Source organism: Oculina patagonica, chromosome 4 (assembly GCF_052425735.1).
Source record: "Oculina patagonica isolate OP01 chromosome 4, crgOcupat, whole genome shotgun sequence".
Taxonomy (NCBI): domain Eukaryota; kingdom Metazoa; phylum Cnidaria; class Anthozoa; order Scleractinia; family Oculinidae; genus Oculina; species Oculina patagonica.
The window spans coordinates 59,429,104-59,454,777 of NC_135761.1; the positions used below are offsets into that span (position 1 = coordinate 59,429,104).

At 38.1% G+C, this 25,674-nt stretch overlaps 2 protein-coding genes across 3 annotated transcripts; one reads left to right on the forward strand and one right to left on the reverse strand.

Annotated features, from left to right (window-relative positions):
• Positions 1 to 1,211: 1,211 nt before the first annotated feature.
• LOC144650948 (FAS-associated factor 2-like) lies at positions 1,212 to 13,794 on the reverse strand. Its single transcript, XM_078510789.1, has 14 exons — positions 13,714 to 13,794; positions 13,574 to 13,642; positions 12,006 to 12,209; positions 11,507 to 11,591; positions 8,906 to 8,935; positions 7,958 to 8,058; positions 6,642 to 6,727; positions 6,413 to 6,504; positions 5,977 to 6,066; positions 5,552 to 5,639; positions 4,766 to 4,847; positions 4,185 to 4,274; positions 3,402 to 3,545; positions 1,212 to 3,197 (listed from the first exon to the last, which is right to left on the reverse strand). The coding sequence occupies exons 1-14, from the start codon at positions 13,768 to 13,770 to the stop codon at positions 3,012 to 3,014; spliced, it is 1,404 nt and encodes a 467-aa protein (XP_078366915.1). The 5' UTR covers positions 13,771 to 13,794; the 3' UTR covers positions 1,212 to 3,011.
• A 1,784-nt stretch (positions 13,795 to 15,578) lies between these two features.
• LOC144650949 (transcriptional regulator protein Pur-beta-like) lies at positions 15,579 to 25,674 on the forward strand. Of its 2 annotated transcripts, none has more exons than XM_078510790.1 (9): positions 15,579 to 15,714; positions 15,930 to 16,030; positions 19,804 to 19,906; positions 20,344 to 20,392; positions 21,815 to 21,890; positions 22,059 to 22,179; positions 22,767 to 22,891; positions 23,577 to 23,646; positions 25,069 to 25,674. In XM_078510790.1, the coding sequence occupies exons 1-9, from the start codon at positions 15,603 to 15,605 to the stop codon at positions 25,146 to 25,148; spliced, it is 837 nt and encodes a 278-aa protein (XP_078366916.1). In that variant the 5' UTR covers positions 15,579 to 15,602; the 3' UTR covers positions 25,149 to 25,674. The 2 variants fall into 2 exon arrangements, with proteins under 2 accessions (XP_078366916.1, XP_078366917.1); XM_078510791.1 differs by having other exon boundaries at positions 22,782 to 22,891.

Genomic DNA, 25,674 nt, shown 5'->3' on the forward strand with positions numbered 1-25,674 from the left:
TGAACTTCTGGCGGTTCCGCAAAGGATGTTTTTAAGGCTTGTTTCAAGCTATCGAGCTTCTGCTGAGCTGTGGTTTCTTCAGTGAATTTTGACTTCTCCATGGATAAGACTGAATTTGGCCATTCGCCAATGCACGACTGTTGAAGAAGAGCGAGTTTTGTTTCCACTGGTAAATGGGCCGTTTGAACGTCAAATGTTTCCACAAATTCGTTTATGTCATCGTGACTGCTGTGGTCGTACCGAAATTGAGGTAGCTGTAGGGCAGGCATTCGGAGAGAAGTGTTCGAAGTTGAAGTCGCTGGACCAGCCGCAGGGGGTCCGCCGCCATGTGCGATTAATGCTTCGGTGAGCTGAGCGATCTGAGCATTGGTGGCTTTTTGTGCCTCGGCCTGTTGCTTTACGACCGCCGTAAGACCTGATACGATGCCTTGAAGCTCTTCTATTGTAGGCATTTCGGTTTTTGGATTCTCCACCAGATATGTAGCGGGTAAAATATAGTCAAAATGTGACTAGAACTTCCATAAACAACCACAACGTGCTTTTACTTTATTCGATCTCACCGTGATACCCGGGCGTTCCAAATATGGGCAGCACTAAAATTACGTCAACAGAAAACGGCTACACCACCCCCGTACTCCCATATATGGGCTATAATTATAGGTATGTGCCGCGGGATAGGGATGGTTTGAGGCTCCGGTCCTTAAATAAGGATCTTTGCACTTGGATTTGTTCCCGGGTGATCCTTAGATAGGGACCACATCAGCTTTAATAAACGCCCAGCTAAACGAAAAGCGGTTGGCCGCTTTTTGGGTCGTCACGGAACGCTTCTCCTTCCCTTGAGTAGGGTGGTTTTTTTTCGGTTTGGGCCTTAAAAAGGGTATCAATTGTCGCTTTCTTTATCCTTAAATAGGGTCAGGGTTTAATAACCTTCGCGGCACACCCCTATCCGAAATTTATGGGAGTACCCCCCTCCCCCCCCCACCGGGAACAAAAACCAATCGTGACTCGTTCGCACACGTTTTACCGCGCTTTGCAGCCGTTATAGAAACTTGCTTCGAGTTTTGATTGGTTCACTGGATTGTTCTGTCTTTTGTGATTGGCTAGAGTGATTACTTTGGTTTTAGATTTACGACACTCAATCGAAAATTGCTCTATATTGGCGGTTAGGGATTACTAGTCAACAAAGTTTCAAGTAACCTCATACTGGTCAGTTCGTCACATTTGCTTTTAATTTAAAATCTCCATCTCGTTTACTACCATCAAACAAGTCATAGAAATTTAAAATAGTTATGAATGAAAATATAACATTTTAATTGGCTTTACATAAACTATTTATCCACTTCAGTACACGTAACACAAATAAATTTCAACTGAATGGCTATTTGGCCAAATACACCCCAATCGTGTGATAATTATACCAGTTCTTTTATAGCGATAAATATCTCACAAGACCATATAGTACAATAAATGCAAGTAAAATTGTTGTCAATATTTTCTCTCCTGCAGTTTTGACACCGACCAATCTCAAACTCCACAAAACATAATGACGAAAAATGAATTATGCAAGAGGTTTAAAACCTAGATCAGTTTTAAATCCTGAGATAGCCTTCATGGGCTTTCGAACCCGGCCAAGTGTAAAAAAGTTGGTCAACAAATTATACGTCTAACGAACGGTTGCCTCTAAAGAACGTTTTCACGGCGGCCATTATTGGTGTCTCCAAACGACGGGAAATTTCCGCATCAAAAAAGAACTCATTTTCCAAAGAAGAGAAATGTTATTGCTTAGAAGCACCAATATGGCCACCGTAACGAATTGAAAACGCTCAAGCGGCGCCCTTTTCTTTACCAGATTACTTCAATAACAAAAACAAACGTTAGAATTCGATCAACTGCAGATGTTACCAAAGACAATAGGGACCATAAGATACCTCGCTCTCCGTGCACGTGTGCGGATTAAAGTACCAGTAGTACTCGTACCCGTTCTTAAACACAAGTAAACCACCTTTTACCCCAGAAAACGGATAGGGTACTACTTAACACAAATGTGTCGTTACCATAAACGAAAATGATAGTATCCTCTTATGGCTCGTACATGGAAATCGGGATATCTTGAGGTCTTTGCAATTCGTCTGGCAATCAGGCCCCATTTGTTCAAAAAAGAGAAAATGCTATCTAACGGATAAATCACTATCCACTGGTTAGCGTAGTATGTTTTGTTGATACTCATCCACTGGGTAGCGATTTATCCGGTGGATAGCATTATCCAACCTTTGAACAATCGGGGCCGGTTTTTGTGACATAAGTCGCGTGAAAATGTCGTACACCCCATAAAGTTAAACATGTCTCGGAACGTTTTTAATTAAAAGGGCTTTGTTCCTCTTTTCGGGTTGATTGAGGAAAGGAGACAAAAATAGAAACAAATAATTGGAAAGTCGTCCTACCTATAGAAACCATTTATATAAACCTTCAAGTTATTAAAATATTACTCAAGCAATAAAATAAGCCCACGCGTCTCTTGTTTTCACAACTTACAACACAATCTTGTAGAGAACTGGGAAAATATTCCATTGGCTGTATGTCCATAGTGAGTGGGCATTCTACGTCCACGGAGAAGTCTATTTCCGCACCACATCCTAAATCTGCGGGGTTTTCTGTATCCGTGGGGTTTTCGATGTCCGTGGAAGATTCCAGTTCCGTGGGTCATACTGTTCCCGTTGGGGTTTTTCTTTGGCGTCAACGCCCATCTTGCCTTTCTTGTAGGTATGTTAAATTGGTTGAAGTCTACTGTTATATTTTATTTTCGTTTTTTTTTTTGTTTTTTTGTTTTGTTTCCTAAAATGTTCATTAAAACCATTCCTTTCACCAGTGCATTACGCTTGGCTTGTTCCAGCTTTATAATATTCAAATGTCCAAGAACACTAAATTCCCTCGGCCTCAAAGTTTAACTTATTAAGAACTTTCTTCCACGTTTGGCGTGACGCATCTGTCGTTTCATAAATATCCGCTGACCGTCAATCGCTGTCGCTCTCATTCTCCACGTTCTGCACAAACAGCATTGCATTAGCTTCAATGCCGGCAGTTTCCAGAGTTTGATCCTCGTTTGAAGAATCAAAAGCGTAGATTTTACGCGGAAAATTTGAAACGAGGACGAATTCTACGGGCGCCTCCTCATCGCAAAATACAAAGTCGTACAAAGCCTATGAGAAAAAAAAAACAGTTTACAGGTTTTACATGAAAAAAAGAAAGAAATAGTTACATTGCATTTTTTTTCGCGTAGACATATCTTTTTTTAAAAAAAAACTATTTAATATATAAATAAGACTAAGGAGTAATCCCAGGTAAACAATGCATGTACATAAACGTTATCAGATGAAAAAAGTTTATTCGGAGGCAATCCATACCTGCAAGGAATGTGATTTTAAGAATCTCCTCTCCAGTCTTTTGCCGTTGGGTAATTTAATTAGCACACGGATTGAATCGGGATCGGAACCTTCTGGTTCTTCGGGAATTCTCAATTTTCTGTCCACGCGGTCCTGTGCTATAGACTAAAGAAAGGCGACTGCACATTAGTTTAACCCTTCCAGGGAATGCAACCCTCCAGGTTAAGACCATTTAGTCGCCATGGCGACTAAAAGTTTGGAGCTGGCGACTAAATTGGAGCGAAGTCGCCGGCCTGGCGACTAAATTTGAGAAGAAGGATTGAAAGCATGAGCTTAATTTAGCGACTAAATTTTCACTGGCGACCAAACTTGAGCAGTTGGTTGCCAACTGGCCACTAAGGAAAAAATAAACTTGGAGGGTTGGAATGATGGTGCAAGGTACGGTGACCGAATGGTTAGTGCTACTGAGGTAGCTTCTTTTAAACCCGAGCTGACGGAAAACTTGATACGGTATTCATAATAAAAGATTTTTGAATAGTCTCCTTTTGCAGCCATGGTTTGGGTTCATCACGCAACGCTTCCTCGCTTCTGGTGGGGAGAAGCATTGCGTGACGACCCAAACAATGGCTGCGAAAGAAGACAAATTGTTGAATGACAAAAATAACTCATGTTCCTCCACACGGTTCGACTGAGAATGCACTCATTCTTAGTGCGCACACTCACATCGACTACCAGCTTAAAGGAGATCCGATACGCCTGGGGCCGTTTGTAAGCTACATGTACATATATGTGAGTTTTCAATACCTGTGCCCTGGTTTTTCGTGCTTCTTCTTTCTGCCGCCTCGTCTCCTCTTCTTGTCGTTTTCTGTCCTCTTCCTCTCGTTTTCTTCTCTCCTGAGAAAAACAAATTTAATTTGACAACGGAAACCGAATTTCTGGAAGTTTATACCACAATAAACTAACTTTTTTTCTCGCATTTTCAGCACACCACCTTCTTTCATTCAGCACAACCAAACCGGGGCTGGATCAGACTTCAATGAGCGTCAAAAACAGCTAAAAAATTGGTTGACATGAGTGGCTAAGTGAAAAATGTCATACGCTCACTTCAAATGCATCCCCCTCTCCCTATCCAATTTTGTATAGGAACTAGCCAGTCTTGGGAGATAGAAAATCGACATTGTTTGGAGATGGATTATGTTCTAGAAAATGGGATTTAAATTTATTTGTAAGGAAACTTAATTGAAATGACGGTTGGCCGTTGCACGGTGTGACAACCCACCCATGCACTTTTGCAATTTGCAAGCTGCAAAAGCCATACAAACAGTAAAAAAAATTTCATTAGATTAAAAAATAAAAAAATAAAACTGTAACCGAAGCACGCTTACTTTCTCCTGGTCAGCTCTGACAGACTCGTAATATGCCTCGTCTTGTTCATCACGCAATTGTTGAGTTTGGGTACGTTCCTGCCTGTTAAAACCAAAACAAAACATTAAACAATTTACAAACGATGTTTACTTCTTCTGACAACGCTATTTAACTGTGCATGGAGTGAAGCCCTTCCATTTTTTTTAGATTTAAGGGGCGGGGACGGCGCAATGGGGAGAACCCCCCCCCCCCCCCAATTTCCGCTTTTTTGTTTTTTTTTTTTTTTCTCCTTTCTTCTTTTTTTTTTTTTTTTTTTTTCCCCCCAAAAAAAAAAAAAAAAAAAAAAAAATCTTTTTCCCCCCCCCCTTTTTAAAATACACCCAAAAAAAAAAAAAAAAAAAAAAAAAAAAAATTTTTTCAATTTCCCCCCCAAAAAAAAAAAAAAAAAAAAAAAAATAAAAAAATATAATAAAAAATATAATAAAAATAAAAAAAAAAAAATATTTATAAAAAATTTTTATTTAAAAAAAAAAAAGGACTTAATCTAAGTTCAAGTGGGATTGTATTCCACAGTCTTGGGGCTGCCACAGCAAACACTCTCTCCATGTTTTTAATTAAAATTTTTGCTTTGGGGGTCGCCAGAAGGTGCTGTGTAGATGATAAAGGTATGATAAATAATGATAAATGATAATAATGGTAATATACATGTATTTTATTGTATCTTTTCTCCTGGAACAAGCACTGGTTTTGGCTAATGGTTGTTGAAGCACTTCAAGGGTTTCCCGCCATTCTTTCCCACCACTTACCTGTCGGCTCTGGCCACCACTAAGGCTGGTTCATTGTCCTCTATTAACCGTGCTAACAGTGCAACGTAGTTATCGACATTCATCAACCCTGAAAAGAAAAAAAACAAGTTCTAAGCTTTACAAAGAACTCAAAAGATAGCTTGGATAGCAGGAAACCTCAAAATAATAGTTTTCTAACAAAGAAAAAACAACAGTGGAGTAATAAAAACCCAAAAATAAACAAGGATGGTTTTGACTGACAAAGATTAAGACAGATTACAATTGACAAACTTGAAAAAATTTGCCAATTTTTTCAAGATGCGATGTCCGAGACGTACAGCTCCTTTAAACACCACTCTCATCTTGATTCCCACTATGGATGACCCCACAAGAAAAATAATTATTACTTTCCTTAAAACAATACAAATGACAGTGGGAAAACATACCTTCCATACGCCCAACAACTGTCATTCTGTTATCTCTCAGACAAATCATAGCCAGGAAAGGATAAGTAGCTTCACGAAGAGCACGGGAAACTGAAATTGAAAACAAATTTAGTACTCTGAAATAATGAATATATGAAAATTATATTACCGGTATAATTTATTTGAACTGCGGTCATCCTAGTTATTAACGCAAATTACAGTTTTGAAAAGAGGGCCTGAAAAAATTCAGGCTTGACGGGATTTGAACCCTGACCTCTGATAACAGTGCAGTGCTCTCTATTAGCATCTGTAAATTAATACTTCAGGACAACCAAGCAAGCACCCTTGGCAGCCACTCTCAAACAAATGTCCGTTGTTGTTTTTTTGCACTGCAAAAAATGCACTACAGTTCATAGTACATGTAGAAGATTTATTTTTTTTAAACAAAGTACAGTACCTTTGTATCCTTCTGTAGATTTTACGTTTGCTGCCCAGAATAACATGTTTCCATTTACATATTCTCTAAATCCTTCATTTGTCATTGTTGACCTGATAAAAAGAACAGTTTTTAGAAACATGTACAAATGTACCCATTCCATAAATTAGACTATGCAATACAATTTTTATCATCTACATGACTTGCACAGGTAGTACCTGGATATTACATCATTCATGACTGAACTCACCTACAAAATTCTTCTGTATCTTGGTGCTCTGAGCTGTGAAGATAGACTAGAAGAAAACGCAACTCTTTCTTTGCATCATTCAAAGCCTGCAAAAAAGAAAGAACTTACAATAACTGTTTTCGTTTTTCTTCATACACAGGTTATATTCTTACTAGAATTGAACCTAACTCATAACTTTTTTTTTCTGCTGATGACCACAGTCTGACCTTAGTCATACTAATTTTTGCGCATACTTAATTTCGCGAAAATTTGAGAGGCAAATTTCACGAGTATTAATTTTCGCGATTGCAAGAAAAATTAGAGAAAAAGCGTATTAAATTTCACGATTTTGTCAGTGTTTTATGGATCAGTCGTCAAAGACTAAGGAACCACTGGAAATACACAAAGGTCTGGCTGAATGTAACTACAAGGAGCCTGCAAGTGGAAACTTTAGTGACTGTACTAAAGAGGTTTTGGACAAAGTACAAGCTCGAAACAGTAATCAGAGGAAGGTTGCTAGTCAAAAACAAGATGCAAAGATATTATTTAAAGGTAGATAGTTGCAGTTCTAAACATTTAAAATTTTAACTGTTGTGATATATAATATGGTATTAATTTTTCGCGTGTTTAAATTTCGCGCAATGTTTTTTTCGCGCTTACTAAATTTCGCGATTATTTTGAAAATGCAAAAATTGCAAAAATTAGTACTCGCGAAAATTAGTAAGAATAAGGTAATCATTCCATTACAAACTAACTATTTGTAACTGATCTGGGGGAGGGAGGAGTTTTTATATAAAAGTGGTTTGGAATTGTGAAACCTTTTTAGTGTACTGGGCTTTTCAAAAACACAAAAACGTTGCTCAAATAACAGTTATTGATATATTTTTTGCTGCCATCAATCACCTAAGTTGTCCTCTGTTATCCTCAGGAAACTTGCAATCATGAATTGGGTTTTGAATAGCCTGCGTAGCTGGCAGGATTCGCAACCAAGTGCGAGTGTTTTGTTTATGGCGAATGGAAGTCGCCCCGAGCGCTCATCTCACCCCGCACTATACCGGTAAATCCCGCCAGCTACGCAGGTTAGGTTTTAAACTTTGAACAGAGCACACAAGCCATTAAAATGTGCTATGGTAATGCTCACTGGCTTATGCTGAGGGTGTATAAAAACAAAAATGGCCATCATATTAAAGTGGCTTGGAATTGTGAAACCTTTTAAGTGTACTGGGCCTTTTAAAAACACAAAATGTTGCTCAATCAACAGAACTTTATATTAAACCATCAGAAAACAACTAGAGATGAATGCAGGCAATGTTTTTTACTTAATTTAAAATTCTAACCTGACTGTAACTTCCTTGATAAAATGTGGGATGGACTGCTCCATACTCTGCTTCAAATTCTGCCTTGAACTGTAGCACGTCTTCCAGTGGAGTAGTTCGAGCTAGGGGGAAAAGCAAATAATTTTATTTCAGATTACAAGTATTTGTGTTATTTAGATTTATTCGATTTGTAGTTTAGTCGGGTCAGGGAAGGGTTTTTTCAGGATATTTTTTAGGGGGCTGGGTGTGGGTGTTTTAACCAAGTAGGGGACTTATGTCCTATTGTTAAGCACCTGTACTTGTACGAATCCTTAAATAAATAAATAAATAAATAAACAAAGGGAAACAATACTGTCTGATACCTAGGTCGTTAGACTTAAAGATGATTTCCAGTCCGTACTGCGCAATCTCCGCCTGCAATGTTTGTGAGTCTCACAAACAGAAGAATGTTTACTAGAAAAAATAAAAATTCCGGGACAAAACTTACCTTTTTCTTCATTATTAACGCCAGATATCCTTGCAAAACAATAATAACGAGTAAAAGAAGCTCGACGGTATTTCAAACGGACGTTTTAGCTCATCGTGAATTCTTGAACGAAACGATCCGTAATGGCAAACTAAAAAACTTCATGTACGCTATCACCGAAGTGTAACGTTTCAATGAATTCAAAACAAAAATGAAAACAAACCCTGAGTCTGCGCAGTACGGACTGGAAATCATCTTAAAAACCTATTTTACGCATCACTGCATTAAGTGTTCACCCTGTGTTTATCACTCAGTTACCAACTTCCCTCCAATTGTGCCACTCAATGAATTTAACTTTTTTTATCAATCAGTTGCCATGAACCTCTTTTCACAAGTGGTCTGTTTTCTCCTAGTTACCAATTACACATTAACGGAACATTCTGAAGTGGATGAACTAAACAAATAAGTATGAAGAAGATAATACAAAATGTATCTACATGTACCTTGAAACGCTGTTGGCCAGACCAGTCTCGCTGAAAAAAGTATGAAAAGCATATCAATACATTGTCAAGGAGATGGATAGGAGAAAACCAAACTCCCTACATGAAGGGGATAGAGCTCAGCATTCTGTAAATCAGTGTTAAGTTGGAACTGCTTTGAATTGGTTTAATTTGCTATTAGAGCGGTTTTCACTTGAGTGTCGAAAGTAAATTGCGTTTGCTTTGGTTTTGCATTACTACGCTCAGTGATTGGCTTAAAAATCTCGTGCTACTTTCTCAGCCAATCAGAAGTAAAACCAAAACCAATTGTGACTCACTCGCGCACGTTTTCCCGCGCTTCGTGCCGGCTACATGTATTTTGCTTCGAGTTTTGATTGGTTCACTGGATTGTCTGTGTCCTTTGTGATTGGTCGGAGTAATTACTTTGGTTTTGGTTTTACGACACTCAATTGAAAACTGCTCTATTTTATTACCGTAAAAACCCGCAGATAAGCCGCACCTTTTTTCCAAAAATTTTCGCTCGAAAGCGGGGGTGCGGCTTATCTGCGGGAACATCGGAAAAGGTGCCGTAATTTTCGTGAACTGATGCTAATTTATGGAAAATTATGTAAATTAGTATAACATAAAACTACAAGAGAGTACCGGTCATTGCTTTTGCCAAGTTTGTCAGCTCCTATACTGTTTGCAGTGTTGACAATGGCCTATAACTTTAACAGTAATATTGATACTTTACGAGCGAGAAAATACCACGAGTATTCACGAGTAAGATGGCCAATTTTTCTTTCTCATTTTTCATTTGATGGAAAATTTGTCGAACTGATTACGAAACTCTCTTCATGCAACAAGTTTATCTCCAATAGATGGCTCCCAAATCTCTTTATTCGGAAGCCACGAAACCCGAACGCCTCCATCGCCATCTTTTTTCTTTTGTCTCGCCCTAGTCCCATATCGCGTCCGATCAAATGCCTGGTTACTAAGCTACGACGTTCTGCAAACGCAAGTTCTTGTTGTTGTCACACAAATATGGAAAAACTGCGTTGAATGAAGAAATACCTGTCAACAAATGCCAGAAAAAGATCACCCATAATATGTCAAAGTTGTTTTCATTATATTAAAGAGCTCAAATTGTGTAGACTGAAGTATTTTCTGTTTTAATGTTCATTGAGTTTACGTTCGATGAAGAAGACTCCTAAAGACTCAATTTGGATTTTTGATTGGACTTTGGATTTTCTTTGATTTACTTTTAAAAAACTTTTTTTTCCAACATTTGTGTTGTTAAACTCAGGGTGCGGCTTATCTGCGGGTGCGGCTTATCCGCAGGTGTTTACGGTATTTATTTACTGCACTCATGACTCAAATTTTAGAAAGACTTACTGGAACCACCTATGTACAGTAATTCACTTTTGAAATTAGATGTGAAATTAATTATTTTGGTCATCTGTTATCCCAGTACATGTTCTTCATGGCTCACTGTGTTGTTCACATGTACATTGCAAAGTTGTTATGGTTTCATATTACTTTAAAGTAAGATGTAACCATAACAACCTGCAATGTACATGATTGGTTTTGGATAACTGAGGTGGCCTCCCCTACAAGCCTGGTGGTTTCTTGGAGGTCTCCTTGCCTAACGATAATTAGCACTACTGTTATATTACTGTTACAGTGGAACCTCGATTTAACGAACCTCTATATAACGAAGTCCTCGGTTTAACGAACGATTTTCTTCAGCCCGTCCAAAGTTACAGTAAAATGTATGGAACAGGACCTTGATATAACGAACCTCAATATAACGAAATCCTTGTTATAACAAACACAATCCAGAGACCCAAACGTAAAATGTACCTCGATATAACGAAAAAATGTCAACACGCGACAAAAGATGAATGCAAACAGACCAACAAAGATGAAAATCCTTTAATCCTGTAACAAGAGAACAAGTACAAGTACAGTATGCTCTTACTATGTGCATATATTAGATATTATAAATGTTATTTTCAGAAATTGTCAATATCCGGAAATGCTGGGTTCGTAGTGCAGCGTAAAATTGTTAAAAATTGATTAACTATACCTCAATATAACGTTTTCCGCGAATTCGTTATATTGAGGTTTTCAATATAACGAACCCTCGATATAAATCGTTAAATCGAGGTTCCACTGTATATGGCTAAGATGATGATGATGATGATGATGATGACGTTGATGCTGATGATGGATTTACAATGCTCAAATTTCGCTTAAAAACAGAGACTTAGGTAAATGTTTAGAGCTGCCAAGGCCAGAAAAGCCAGCTGGGCTTGTTGATCAGAGCCAGCTTAGTGTTTTCTTAGCTACATCCCTGCCCCATACTCTAACAGTTACTACCACTGCATCTGTAACAAATAATTGACCAGGTACAGTGTGTATAATGTATGCAGTCACTTACAAACAGCTTACAAAACGAACACTTGCTATCATCGAATAGCTGGCTCAGATCAAGAGATATTGCAATTTGAAAAGTAATCGGTCTAGGGGGCTTTGTTCGTAGAAATGCAAAACCATAAGTTGCGAAGCCCTCTTCCTTTTATTTAAATTGATGTTACTGTACAAATGAGCTTTATACAATACCAACAAATCCTAGAAGATCTCTCACAATACTGGAAGCAAATCTGAAAGGAAGAAATGGGATGGACAGAATCCAGAACAGCCATCCCTGAAAAACAAAACAAAAATAACGGAATTACAATGTTTATAATTTAATGTTTGTAGTATCTGGCGAAAGTAGACATGTAACATAAATCATAAACTAGGACTTTCAAATAACGTACTGGTCAGTATAATTATCAGTGAACAGTAATTTTTGTCAAAACCACAACATTTCCTGAGTGAGGGCTGCTTCTGAGGGACAAATTTTCTAGTTTGTTCTTTTTCCTGGACTGTATTTAATCATGCAAATCTCAAACTCTAAAACTACACATCGTTTTAAAATACTAAACAATGGTATACATGTACCAATCAGTTTCATGGATTCTAAGTTATCCCTGCTAATACAAGATGGTCAATCAAGATACCAGACATGCTGACACAGCATAATAAATGAGATACACTGTATGCATTCATATCTCACCTGGTTTTGCCTTTGAGCTACTGCCACTGTTCTTGGTGTCCCTGTGGCCTCAACAGTTCCTGCCACCTGGTTCTGTGTTGCTATGTCTTCATTCCCACCATCGTTCTCATCATTCTCATCATCGCTACCTTCAAATGAGTTTTGCCGAGGATGAAAAACTGGCTGAGCACCCTCTTCTTCATTCAATGTATCTTGAACTGCCGTCTGGTGGAATAATATGTTTACAATGTATTTAACAAATGGTTGAGAAATATAACACTGTCAACTCTCCCTGATTATTTGGGAGTCTCTCAGACAATGTAAGCAACCAGGAGTATTTCTACCCCATCCCCCGCTAGTCCATTATTTCGATAGTACCCATTTATACCCCCAAGTGGAGAGAGGCTCTCTGAGACTAAAGTGTACTGTATTTCACATGAACATGACACAATGACCCCAGACAGGGTTCAAACCTGGGCAGCAACAGCACAATAACCATTAGTCCCTGTGCCTCCCACACAGTATACCTGTTATTGTTACATAAAGTTTCACACAAAATTGACAATCTCCTGAAAATGGTTGATTTTAGGTCACAACTCTGTACTAGCCCAAACGACAGCATTTATTAGGCCAACACAAAGTACAAATATCGGGGCCATTTTAGAATACCAGGCCACTATATACATACCCCTAAATGCTTTTTAGAATGAAGCATATAGAAACAAAAGAAACCATTCAAATTCAATGAGATGCAAAATAATAAGTGGCCCGGTGTGGTTTACAGTCACTTCGTTCCAAGGTCACTTCGTTCCAAAACAGCCTCATCATGCCTAAGTTTGAAAGTGTTCCAGCGTAAATGTTTCCTTACTTGAGAAAAGACGTCTTATTTTCTTATCATTTTCTGTTTTGATCGTTGAAGTTACAAGCATTCAGTTGCGGATGCAGATTGTCAAACCTAATTCACGGAACACGGACATAAACAAACTTCACACTACGAAACGTGCGCACAAATTTCCAGCACAGAAAATAACGAGGCATTCTCGCTAGTTTGACATTTTTTCAAACTATTTCTAACTAAATATTTCTTTCTGACATGATCTGACTATATAAATGTGAAACGAGCTGACTATTTTGTGGAACAACCTAACATGGAACGAAGTGACTTTGGAACGAAGTGACCAGCTACCCCCGGTATACCGCAGTTTAGCCCAAATATCTAACAGTGGTACTGTATTTTTATTGGTTAGATAGCAATAAAATTATCAAGGCTCTATCATAACATTGCGCCATTTTATCAGCCTATGACTTATTTTCCTGTTATCTCAGAAGAAGAGTCATGTGCTATGATCTTTGAAACGTAAGCTTTTATTTTTAACAAAGACGGTTTACCGTTCGGGTTTTTTAAAAATTTGAAAGCATCAGATATAGTAAACTACAGTTGTATGATTAAGCGCTTGTTTACAATAAAAATGTCTTTTATCTTCTACCAACAAGGAAAATGAAAATTAAAAATGAGCTTTACTTAATTTAACCTAAAGCAACATAAAAGCTAAAGCTTTCGAAGTGTAGAAACCAAAAGTAAAATTTACCTCAATGTCCCAATTGTGTCGCTCAAGAACGGTTCTACACTTTTCGATGTCGTTATAACCAGTTATATCCTGAAAGAAAATAATACAAACTCTTTTTTCTCTCATTACACTACACAACTGAACAAACAGTTCATTCGAACCTGAAAATGAGCTAAAATTTCCATTCGAGAAGCCGAATCATCAGTTCCTTCCGCCATTTTGTTCCTGTCACCCACATTGCCTTGCGGGTTTACCTTTTATGTCTAGCCTCGCTTTCACGATTATTCTCCGCTGAGCGTGACCAGGGCGCAGGTAAGGTGGCGTGACTGAAAAACTATCCGGCAGTGCACCATCACGCTAAGAGGCACAGACCTTGACTGCATCCTGACTAGGTTAAACTAAAGGACCGCCCATGCCAGTAATCCATTTGGCATTCCAGTGCATTTATCGCCTGATTATCGGGCACAACTAACCATTTTTAGAGGGGAGGGTTGAAAAGGAACATAGTTTTTCTATGGTTTATGGGTGACCATGGGTGGGGGACTAATTATAAAATGACGGATGTGTTCGTTGTACCTCATAAGGGTCAAAATTTTTTTACTTTTACCTCTAAGGGTGCGTTAAAATCGAAAATGAAACCTGTTTAATACTGTGTTATACCGGAAGCGGACACATACAATAAAACTGAAGTACGAGGGCACTGGTTGTCGCGCTCATCATATTATAGCTTCTTGTCCTGAGGCACAAAGAAGGAGGGGGACTTTCACGTGAAAAGAGCGGTGATGCTCGTTGTCTCTCTTTGCAGATGTTAGAATCATTTAGGGTGCTCAGAACGGAATTCCAAGGCTTTTACACATCAAGGTTAGCAAGTAAAAAAAAAAATTAAAAAAACCGCGCCGTCAATTCGTCATACTGTATCAAAGTCGACCGGGCTTTTTATTCAACCTCCCACCTAGCTCCGCCATCCCTGGGAATATAATTTGCTTTTCTCATGATTGCCGCTAATGATGTTGTCATAGCAAGCGAAGAAAAGCCAGAGCTATACAGACAAATTTCGGAAATTCCTTCTGCATAGTGCAAAACTATTAAAATATTTTGAACCACAGCCCTGCTCCGACAAGAAAATACTAAGGTATTTTGAGGTATGTGATTCAGTTAAGTCATTTCGATCTCCCCCCCCCCCCCCCCCATTCCGTCCCTCTCCTATCCCTCTAAAAAAACATAAAATGACCTTTTCCCTTGAAAAAAGTATCGTAATGACCTGGATCGGACGCACTTATATGTATTTTTGGGAAATAAAGGTTTTCCGTCTGTTCAGTTTCTAAAACACTTCTGGAAGACGCTTGCAATGTCTTGGTCGTAGTCATACACTCTTGGTAAGGTTAACGGCAACTAATTATAATTAAACTTTACACGTTTAAATGCAGAGGGCCACACGACGAAAGGACGACTATGGCACAATTTTTTTGCCAGCTTTGAGATGCACGTATTAGAACCCACTCGAGGTGCGAGGTTTTTAAAAATGCACGACTAGTAAGACGCCACTTGCAATTGGTTAACTTGCCCAATTATAAATGCATTCAGGGGTAATCTGCAATTATACGCTCCCTTGCTTCCTTCTAAAAGCCAGCAATAGTGAGCCACTGGGCTTCTGAAAAAGTGTTAAAGCCAAATTTGTATCATTAATAAATAATATTCCCTGGATTAACATTACGCCGCCAACTCACAAGTCGTCCAGTCTTTTGAACAACCGTAGCAGGTGTGTCTGGTCGTAAATCAGTCTTTCTAGAAAAAAAAAAAAAAAAAGCTTAAAAATTAACAATAATAAATAGCGATTTTCTTATTCTTTGCAATAGATTTTTTTTCCTTTCTTTCGTAGCTTTTAGTTTTTCCTGGTTTTTCCACAGAAGTGTTTTGTCCCAGACTGGGGGTTTTCTCCGGCTTGTCATTCGTTCCCCTTTGACCCAAGTTACCAGGGACCACCTCCATATAAGGAAGTGCTTTCACCTAAATAAATAGTGCAGGGGGTCTGGGTGCGTGCGCACTCAAGATGGCTGGTGCCGAGCACGGGAACACCGAGGCTGATGTAGGAGAAGGAAGAATGGCTGCTAGCGAGGGAGCGAACGGAGGGGAATATGCGGACGAAGGACAGGATGGTCGAGGTAAAAAAATTTTTTACAATGCGGCTTGAAATTGTGTGTCATTTTTTAGAAAGGCTAAGTTTGGAGCGGTCGAGTAGGGAAGGAAAAAAATTCATTTTCAAGATGCGTATCCTGACAGCTTTCGAAGGCTCTTCTACCTCCGGTCGCTAAGTCTTCGCTTTTATGCCGCTAAATTTTTCGCAAATGTTTCTGACTTTGTGTTTTTCTTTCGCCAGGCGACACCGAGCTTTTCAGCAAGTCGCTGAAAATCCAATCCAAGCGTTTCTACGTGGATGTAAAGCAAAATCGTCGTGGCAAGTTCATCAAAATTGCAGAGGTTAGTCGCGAAACAATAAAATCCATTTGCCGGCGTCGAAGAAAGGCATTTGCACCTTCGCTGAAGCTACACCACGCCGTGGTTTTTAACTAGATAACGTCCTCTTCTTGGGGATACCGTAAACAAGCTAACGCGGGCGTTTGAGTGGGCTGTCTTCGGCTGTCTTTGCAATTATTTATTTCAGCTGAATTATTGGCGCAACGGAAAGGTGTGAAAATGGTGGACGAGAGAATATCCTCGAGAGAGAAAACCAAAACCTAGCAGGGTGTCTTTACAGCCCGTCAGGCCACTAAAACTGTTTTACATGTAATTATTTTGCCTAGACCTAGAATATCCCGCTATAAGTTGGTAATGTTCGAATCCCTTTGCAATTTGCGTCTCGAGTCTTCTCGGAGAAAATTTTTTTTTGGTCGGGTTGAATTTAAATGGCCGGGACTTCCTGTAGCGTTATAAATAAGGTATGTACACAAAATGTACTGCTATTTGTTATGCGTGGTTGTAAGATTTTCCATTTCTAGCTTTCGTACTTAATTTTTTTTCTGGATTAAAGCTTTTGTATCTAGTCGTTAAGAACAGGAAATATTTTCTTCTCGAAAAGGAAGCCTATGTTTTGATATACGATAAAAATCACCGATTATCAATTATTCAGCTGTATTGGCAGGCCGCTAGCTTGTTCTGCTATTGTAGGTAGCATTTCCACGTTTTTATTTGTCCCTTTTGCGAACCTAATCAGCAAGTACTTTTATATCTAACGAACTGCGAGAAAACGAAATTCAGAAACAAATAACCCTGGAATGTTATTTTTCATCTTTTTTCTTATGCTAAAATCCTGCCGGCTGCTAAAAACGTTTTTTCAGGAACTAATTATGTAAATTTTCTTGACATTATGATCTACCTGAATTCCTAGATTTCCCATATTTTTGGTGGAAACCAGAAGAAAAATATGTTATCACACTGCGTGATACACAGTTGCTATTTATGTTTGAAGAAACCGACTAAATTTGGTCGAACATTTTAAAAGGTTATCGGTTGATCATGAATTTCAAGCTCGTATGTTACGACCAAATATTAGCAAGTACAATTTGACATGTCTGAACTTGAATATATGGTATTCCTTTCAGGGATTTTAATTGTAATTTAGTGATTTGTAAATTTAATCTGAACTCAGTGTCTCTAGAAATAACTTGACATAGATCAGAAAATACAGCGCATTTTTTTAAGTTGATAGAAATGCAATATTTCCCACCACATAACGAAACGTGAACTTAATAAATTTTAATTTACAGCTTCACATTTATTGCTCATTTTCCAGTTTGGGAAATCAGTTCATGGGAAACGAATAAACATGTAGTGTAATGTTTTTTATATTGATTTCTAAGTAAGCCCATCTAAAATCAATAATCCTGAAATTCTTCACAATTTTACCTAACCATTGTTTTTTAAGATAACTCTGTGTTATGGATTGTCTGGGACTAAACTGAAAAGAACAAAGGGAATCTATCATAAAGGACTTGAATTTTAAATTATTCACAAGGCTTTATGTATACAACTAGTGTTTAAACACCAGTACAAGCATTCAATTGTACCTGACATTTGCTCTGCCTCTCAATTTCATAGCTTTTTCATGAAATTTTTTCAAGGCTCAATTTAGATTGTCGAATGTACCAGTAGATAGCAAATTCAAGCATTCCTTTAAACATTTTACATCTACTTTTATTTGCGAGTTTGCTTTCCTGGTAAAACCTTTTATATTCATGGTACATACATGTACATGTACCACTGGCCTTACTACCAGGTTAAATTACAATTTTTGTGCTATGGTGACAGATTTTCTGTTTACCAAGCGATAACTAGGTAATCTAAATGCTCTAAGAGGTATTGACAAACATGATATTAGCTGTGTGATTATTACAAAATCCAATATCAAAGCCAGCTATCTAAATTGTTACAGAGATTGAGAAACTTGCAGACAAAAAATGTTATTTCTTCAAAAATGTACATGTATGTAAAAAATTAATGCATTACATTATTTACTTGTTTTTGTTTCATTTTTTACAGATTTGCAACTTGCAACGCGTGCACACATGTGAAAACTCCTCTGCAACTTGCAGTGCTTGCAAGTTGCAAAAAAATTGCATGTGTAACACCCCATTTTTCGACTTTTTTGCTTATTTACAAGCAAAAGGAAGGAGAATAGCGGTTAAGTTGGATAATCTCGAACCACATTCTTGTTAACTCTCAAGGGACTGTTTTAATTTCTCAAGGGAATACTTTCCGCTGTGGGTGATCAAAGCGTGTGACTTGTAAAGTGTCACTCTATAGTTGTGCTTCAGCACTTCCGTTCTTGTAGAAAAAACGTGACTTGTCAAATTTACAAACGTTATATAACAATTAAAAACGTGAGTAGCCCAAATCTTACGTGACATAACCAATTAAGAATGTGAGTGGTCCAGCGCTCGAAGGCAGCGAAGTTTAAAAAGATTAAGAACGCAATTTGTGATGGAAAAAGGTAACTCTGTCATGCATATTATCAGGAACCCTGCATTAAGCCGAGTAGAAATCTTTCTAACTCGAAAGGAAACAACTATTTCGATTAAAGACAAGCGTCAAAGTTTACCATTTTTAACCAACCAAAATATATGAGTCGCAAAGCGCCCAGCCGTCGCAACTGACAAATACAGCATTTCCTCCGCATAAATTAAAAAATGCTTGAACTGAAAGACGTTTGAATTCTTCCATGATATGTTCGAACAACAATGCCCAGGATAAACCTTCTACTCATACTAACTTCGTGCAAAAAAGTCGATATCTCGACGAGATCTTTGATTGCAACCTGCAATGCAGCAAAATGTTGTGTTGCAAGTTACAGAAAAAGTTGAACTATCCTCTTCTATTCGCAATGTTGCAAGTCAGGTCTCTGTGTGTAACATTTCAAGTGCAACCTGCAACGCAGTGGTGATGGAATCAGCCAATTACAGCCCGTCTACGGGAGTGATTACCACTGATATTTTAATTATTCAGCGGGCGTGCTACAAGTTACAAACAAAAATAGCGCACCTGTGACACCTCCTCTGCAATTTGCAATGATTTTTAGTCATCATTATTGTGTTGCAAGTTCCAGGAAAAATTGTCTTGTGTAACATGGCCTTTAGTACGGTAGCAGTTGTTCAATTTATAATTCCATTGTAATTTCATGTCAGTTCAAGTGTGTTGTTCAATTATAATAGGTGATTGCAGCTATTTTTTTTCTTCAATCAGAAAGTGGTGTACTATCCTTTATTTTCCGAAGAGTTTTATTTTCGTCAATTTTTTGAATCACTTAAAATTGTTCAAGAATCATTTGCCCCGGACAATTTATTTTATGTGAAATCATCTGGTCCCCTCGTGTGACCTGTCCACAACTTAAAAATTTAATCCATCTTAAAACAAATCACAATGTTTCTGGAACAAGTCCCACTGTATGAGCTCAAAATGAGTTTTCTGACCATGTCTTACATGTAGTATTAAAGCCTTTCAGGCATGTGGAGAGTGGCTATTTAAGGAATTTGCCACGATCACCCCCCCCCCCCCCCCCCCTCTGCGTACCATCATTTGTAAAAAAAGTTACAACCATCTTCTTGGTGTGACAGGTTGTCATAGCAACATTATAACTTGTCAAAAATTCTACCTTCAGGGCTTGGGCCCCGTTTTTTTTATTTTCGTGCTGCATGAGATGTGTGGCAGCTGGACTTAACATGATTGTAGGAATGTATTATAATTTGTATCTCTTGTAGGTTTCTGTTAACCGTTCTGGTAAAAGCAAGGTAATCTTCACTATGGGTGTGGCTCGGGATTTCTGCACCAAGCTAACATCCTTTGCAAATTTCCTTGCCCAAGGTGAGTGCTTCTTTTACAGTTCTTTTATCCATGTTTCCTAAGTTAATCTTTTTTGTTTGTTAACGTAATTATTTTTATTTTAAAATCAGGACTCAAAAATATCTTTTTTGCACCTTTGATTTCACTAGCCTAAACCAATTTTCTACTAGGTTCAATATGATAACTGGTTTTGTTTTTGTTTTTTTTTTCACAAACAGAACAATGCGCCATCTGGGCACTCAACACATGGAAAGTCTGCCTTCCATGAAGGCAAAGACTTCTGTTTCTTGGTGGGCACTTTGCCATCTTAACGGGGTCTTTTCCTCACTTTTTTTGCTTCCACCCACCACAAAATAATCCAAGTCAGTCCTGTCAATTAGCAAAGTAGCAAAGGGAGAGAATGAGAAAGGGTATTATTTTGCCATCATACTTAAAAAACACACACTTTTTAATCCTAGCACCAAAACGTGATGAAGAATCATCAGAGGAATCTGGCAATTTAATGAGGTAATCAAGTTATTTTTATCATTATTATTTTGAGTGCTTAGCATTTAATTGCCCTGAGAGGTGTTGCTCTGTCACTAATAATAGTGTTTAGAGTGTCAAACAGGGCAGAAATCAATTCCTTTGATGCAAGTAATAACAGGTGTCTTCTCACGTATTGCACTTGCATTTTGTTGTTGAAGGAGATAATTATGACCAAAAGACTGAACAAATGAGTTGCCTCAACTAAAGCAATTTTCAATGTATGAAATTTTTGTCAAAATGCCATGGCAATTCTTACCACTCATTTAGCAAATGGTTTGAACACAGGAGTATCTCAGTAGTTTGCATAGTGTGATCATCCAGATTACTTCAGAAAAGAGCTGTTGTTGACTGACATTTCAACAACATTAGCAGAAGTCATCTTCAGAGTCAAGTGATAAGTTAAACCTGGCAATGGTGTTGTCTGGTCTGTTCCATTGAAGCTAATTGGTCAGTTTTGCTGTGATGTTATTGACTGTAAGACTCGTGTAAACTTTGTCAACAGTATTTGGTCAGTTTTGACCTGTCTATCGACTAAGTCAAATTAAGTCATTCTGTTTGAGGTCCGTTCATCAGTTTTGTTTACGACTTGAATAAGTCGTCGTTAATTGTCTATATTATCAGCAACTTGTCCTGTCGGCTGGTAGTATAACTGTGTTCTGGTCGCTTTTCAGTCGTTTAAGTGCTTGTTGTTCGTCTTTAGCCTCCTGTCCTCCATTTTTGACATGGACTACCTTATTATAGGAAATTAACGCGTCATGAAATTAACGTGAATTTCAAACATTCGCGTTAATTTTTGTTAACGTTAATTTCCGCACCGTTAATTAAGTGGAGCGTTAATTTCCATGACATTAATTTCCATTATTTTGGCTCGATTTCTTGTTACAGTCCAGACGTTCTTGACTCCAAGGAAAAAGCATTAGTTTACCTGCCACTATCATTGATACTGCAAAGAACGCACAAAGTGGGAAAAGTACCACGAACATTGTTTTCGTTTAAGATTATACGGCTACAAGTGTTGAAATAAACTTGTTCCTGTTGTATACGCCGCGTTAATTTCCCTCATTTTGAAATGTTACCCCGTCTTTCGCGTTAATTTCCTTTATTGGGAAGAAATTTTCCCTTCAATTTGTGTTAATTTAAGTCGCGTTAATTTCAAATACCTTAATTAACACAAGCGTTAATTTCCTATAATAAGGTAATCTCAAAATCCACAATTAAAACCTTGACCACGATTTCATCCTGCATTAGTGGTAATCAGCCTTTAATGAACAACCTGGGCCTGGTCTGGGGCATGGTGGGACAAACAGAACTCATACATGTACATGTTGTTCTAAGTAAAACTTAACTTAGTAAAAGATTGTGTGAATCTTACTGTAACTTTCTGTTTTTGTTTTTTTGTAGCGAGAGCATCAGAGGACCAAACAACAGAATGTACTATCTTGACCTCAAAGAAAACAACAGGGGAAAGTTCCTCAAGGTTTGTGAACTGGCTGAATAATAAATTATTACTTATATACATGCTGAAATGAGAAAATATATGAAAGCAATGTTAAGGAGTAAACAAAAAATAATTATTAATGCTAAAGGGAAAATGATGTTATGTGCCCTCAACTGGAAACGTTTCAATAAAACTTTGCTCTTGCAGATCAACCAAACTGGTACATATGGCCGTGGAGGTCGTACAAATATTGCTGTTCCTGCTCAAGGCATTGTGGACATCAGAAATGCACTTTCTGAGGTACTGGAGGAGTACGGCTCAGAAGAAGGTAGGTGAATTTTCTGTCAACCATACTTCTGTTCAGTTGTTAGTGATTTACTTTAATCCTTGAGTGAATAAGGTGTCATTTGTCAGTTATCATATTGCTCTTTGTAACTGTCATCACATAAAATGGTGAGGTTTCTCCATATTTACATATAGGTGCCTGTCTCTCGCTTTAATTCCAACCTTTATTTGTTATGCTTGACTGTCTTTTTCACCTAGGATTGCATTTAGATATACAATTTCAAACAACAATGATTTGACTTGGACCTGTCATCAAGAAAAATTGTCCATTGGCTGAAAATAATTTATCAGATTTTTAAAAACAAATTTTAGTTCTCAAGGAACAAGGTTTGTTCAATTTGCCCATCACAAAACTAGTATTGTTAGCTGAGTGCCTCATTGTTTTAGTGTAGTGTATGTTTTTTGGACATATGAGTAATATTCCTTTCTGCAGTAGTATTTCTCCATGTCTTTTGATGCCAGGTACAACCCCAGCACCACACCCCAGATATGAAGATGTAGAATAACACAAAACTTATTTTCAAAAGGACCTTCTTTAACTCTTGTGGAATTCTGGTTAATTCTTTTCAGCACTTTCTGTTTCAGAGGAGGTAGCTAGTGACTTGCCCCCCTCACGTGAGCAACGTGTGGAGCAAAAACGTTTCTACTTTGATGTTGGTAGCAATACAAGAGGAGTGTATTTGAGGATTTCTGAGGTGAGCCCAGTGCTTTCTGAAGCGATCTCCATTTAAACCCTTGTGGTTCAGAGAGTGAGGGCAAAAAAAGAAATGAGAAAAAGATGAAATGTCCAAAAGGCCATTTTCTCTTGTTTGTGTTATGATTCAATCCAGCTTCTAAAGTCACATTTACATGTGTTCACCATAAATCCATAGAATTAAAAAAAAAGCTGGACCGCTTTGAAATTAAGCCCCACCACCAACCTAGATTAAAACCCATTTCAGATGCAAAAATCCCCTTTATAAGCCAACTGTTATGAGTCAGAGTGGCTACCATATTGAACAGTTGGAACCGCCACCACTTACCCACCCCACCCCCTCTTCAATCCCAAAAAAAACACAAACTCAAGAAATCATACGTAAAACCAATAAATTCTCAGGATTTATTTAAAAGCATGGCATTTCCCAGAACCTATATTTGCAACCAACTGCTGTGGTACTAAGGTGCTCACCTATATACATCATACATCACTTTTATTTACCCTCGGATTTGAAGAGTAGCTTAATATAAAGCTATTATTTCCAAGCATTTTAACAGTACCCACAGTTCAATCTGCAAGGACCAGACCACGACACTGCTTGCCCTACTAATTACGATTAACTGTTATGCCCTACTCTTTACCTCTAGCTGTTGCACTAACAACATTACTTTCTTTGTCTCCAGGTAACAGCCAATTATCGGAATTCAATCACAATACCCAAAAGAGGGTGGGTCAGCGTGAGGGATATTATTGGTAAGTCTGTCAGTTAGCTTCTTATTCTGACTATTTATAATAAGTATTTATCTCTGCATGTGCATCAAACTTTAAAAGAATTTATTATTTTCATATCACAAGAGGTACCAAATGCTAAATAAATGTTGTGTAATGGGGAAAAAATAGTACAGAATATCGCACACCCTTTTTTGCCCTTCTATTAGAATGTGTTTGTTGCATTTACGCAGACATGCATAATATTAATTGCCTGTTGTTTAACATACTTTAAAGAGGGGCTTATTTCAAATCATATTAGAAAGGGCTCATATAAAAAATAAGTGGACTTTTGAATGTTTCATTGCTGATTGGTAACACATTTTCACAAAAAAGCAACAATAAGAAGTTAATGTGGTTTAAAAAAATGCCTTTGAAAGGGTAAAGTTGCATTGTTTTTGTTTTCCATAAAATAATTGTCTTGATTTACATGTACCGTCTATGGAAGGGGGAGGCGTAAAAGAGATTGGGGGCTTTGGAGGGGTGGGACTTATTAGGGGAGGAGGCTTAAGAGAAATGGGGGGAGCAGAACTTTAATGGTATTCAATGTCTTGTTTTTATTTGTGCCAGAGTAACTGAACCCCCAAGTAGTACAATCATGTCTGTTTCTACTTGCATTTCAATATGGGGATATTTTTAAATTGTACATATTATCAATAAAATAAATCGTCTTTACCGTCGCTTGCATCTAAGCGTGAACACGTGCCGCCGAAACATGATCTAATTGGGTATCAAACGTGGCATGATTGGTCATCAAACGTTTGAAGTTTAGCAGACCGTAACGGCAACTTTAGCGCCGAAACTTCAACACATCCCGGTTTCGAAACAGTCGAAATGGCGGAAAGATTGGATATCAAGACTTTCTTCGACAAATTGATCCTGATCTGTGTCGATATGCATTTGCAGGTTCACTTAAATCACTTCTGGTGTAAAGTTTTGCCTGTTCTCAGTGTTTATGGTGAGCATTTTGAGCGTGAAAGTTGCCGTTACGGTCTGCTAAACTTCAATGTTTCATGACGAAACATGCCATGTTTGATACCCAATTAGATCATGTTTCGGCGGCTCGTGTTCACGCTTAGATGCAAGCGACGGTATTTTACGAGGGTAGCACTTAATAGTCTTGCAACTAACAAACCTGTGGCCCTTGGATTCCCAATTGAATTGAAATTTAGAAGTGTTGGTTTTTGTGGAGGGAGAAAAACCAGAGAAACACCCTCGGAGCAAGGGCGAGAACCAACAACAAACTCAACCCATATTATGACATTGGGTCTGGGAATCGAACTTGGGCCACATTGGTGGGAGGCGAGTGCTCTCACCACTGCGCCATACCTGCCTGCCCTAAACTGATCTTATGAAGTTAGGAGTGAAAAGGCATGTAACTAATTGTTTACTCATTTTCATCATCAGATGACTTTGTGAAGAAGATGGAAGATGATGAGGAAGAGGAGGAGGAGGAAGAGGAGGAAGAAGAAGAAAGAGGAGACTAGTTCAATGTCTTCTCCAAAGCCTCCTGACTTCTCTCTATTTCTTTCTTTCTCTTTTTCTCTCTCTCTTTCTCTAATCTCCCCCTCCTCCCAACACACAAAGCCTTATAACTTAGCCTCTCCCCCGGAATACAGTACACAGCCTTCTTTCTCCTCCCCTGCCGAAAAAAAATGCAAACACTTTTAAAATAATATCAGAAGCAAACTTAACTTTCTTGTTGTTGTAAACAGAAAGAAAAATTTATTCTTATTTCAGAGGGTGCAAGAAATTTTAACTCTGCAGATTACATTTTTTGTTGTAATCGCTTCGGCTTTTGAATGCCATGCACAGAAAAAAAAAAGGAAATTTAATACTAAATTTCTCATGCTTGTACAAAAAAATTTAAGCCTTCAAAAAGCGGTCATTGTGATGTGATAAGTGATATTGTAAGGTGAACACTGTTAGCCAGCACACAGTGGCTGGCTGAGGTTTACAGTCATCTGATGTGAGTCTGCCTAGCAATAAAATTTGGACAGAGTCCTGAAATGA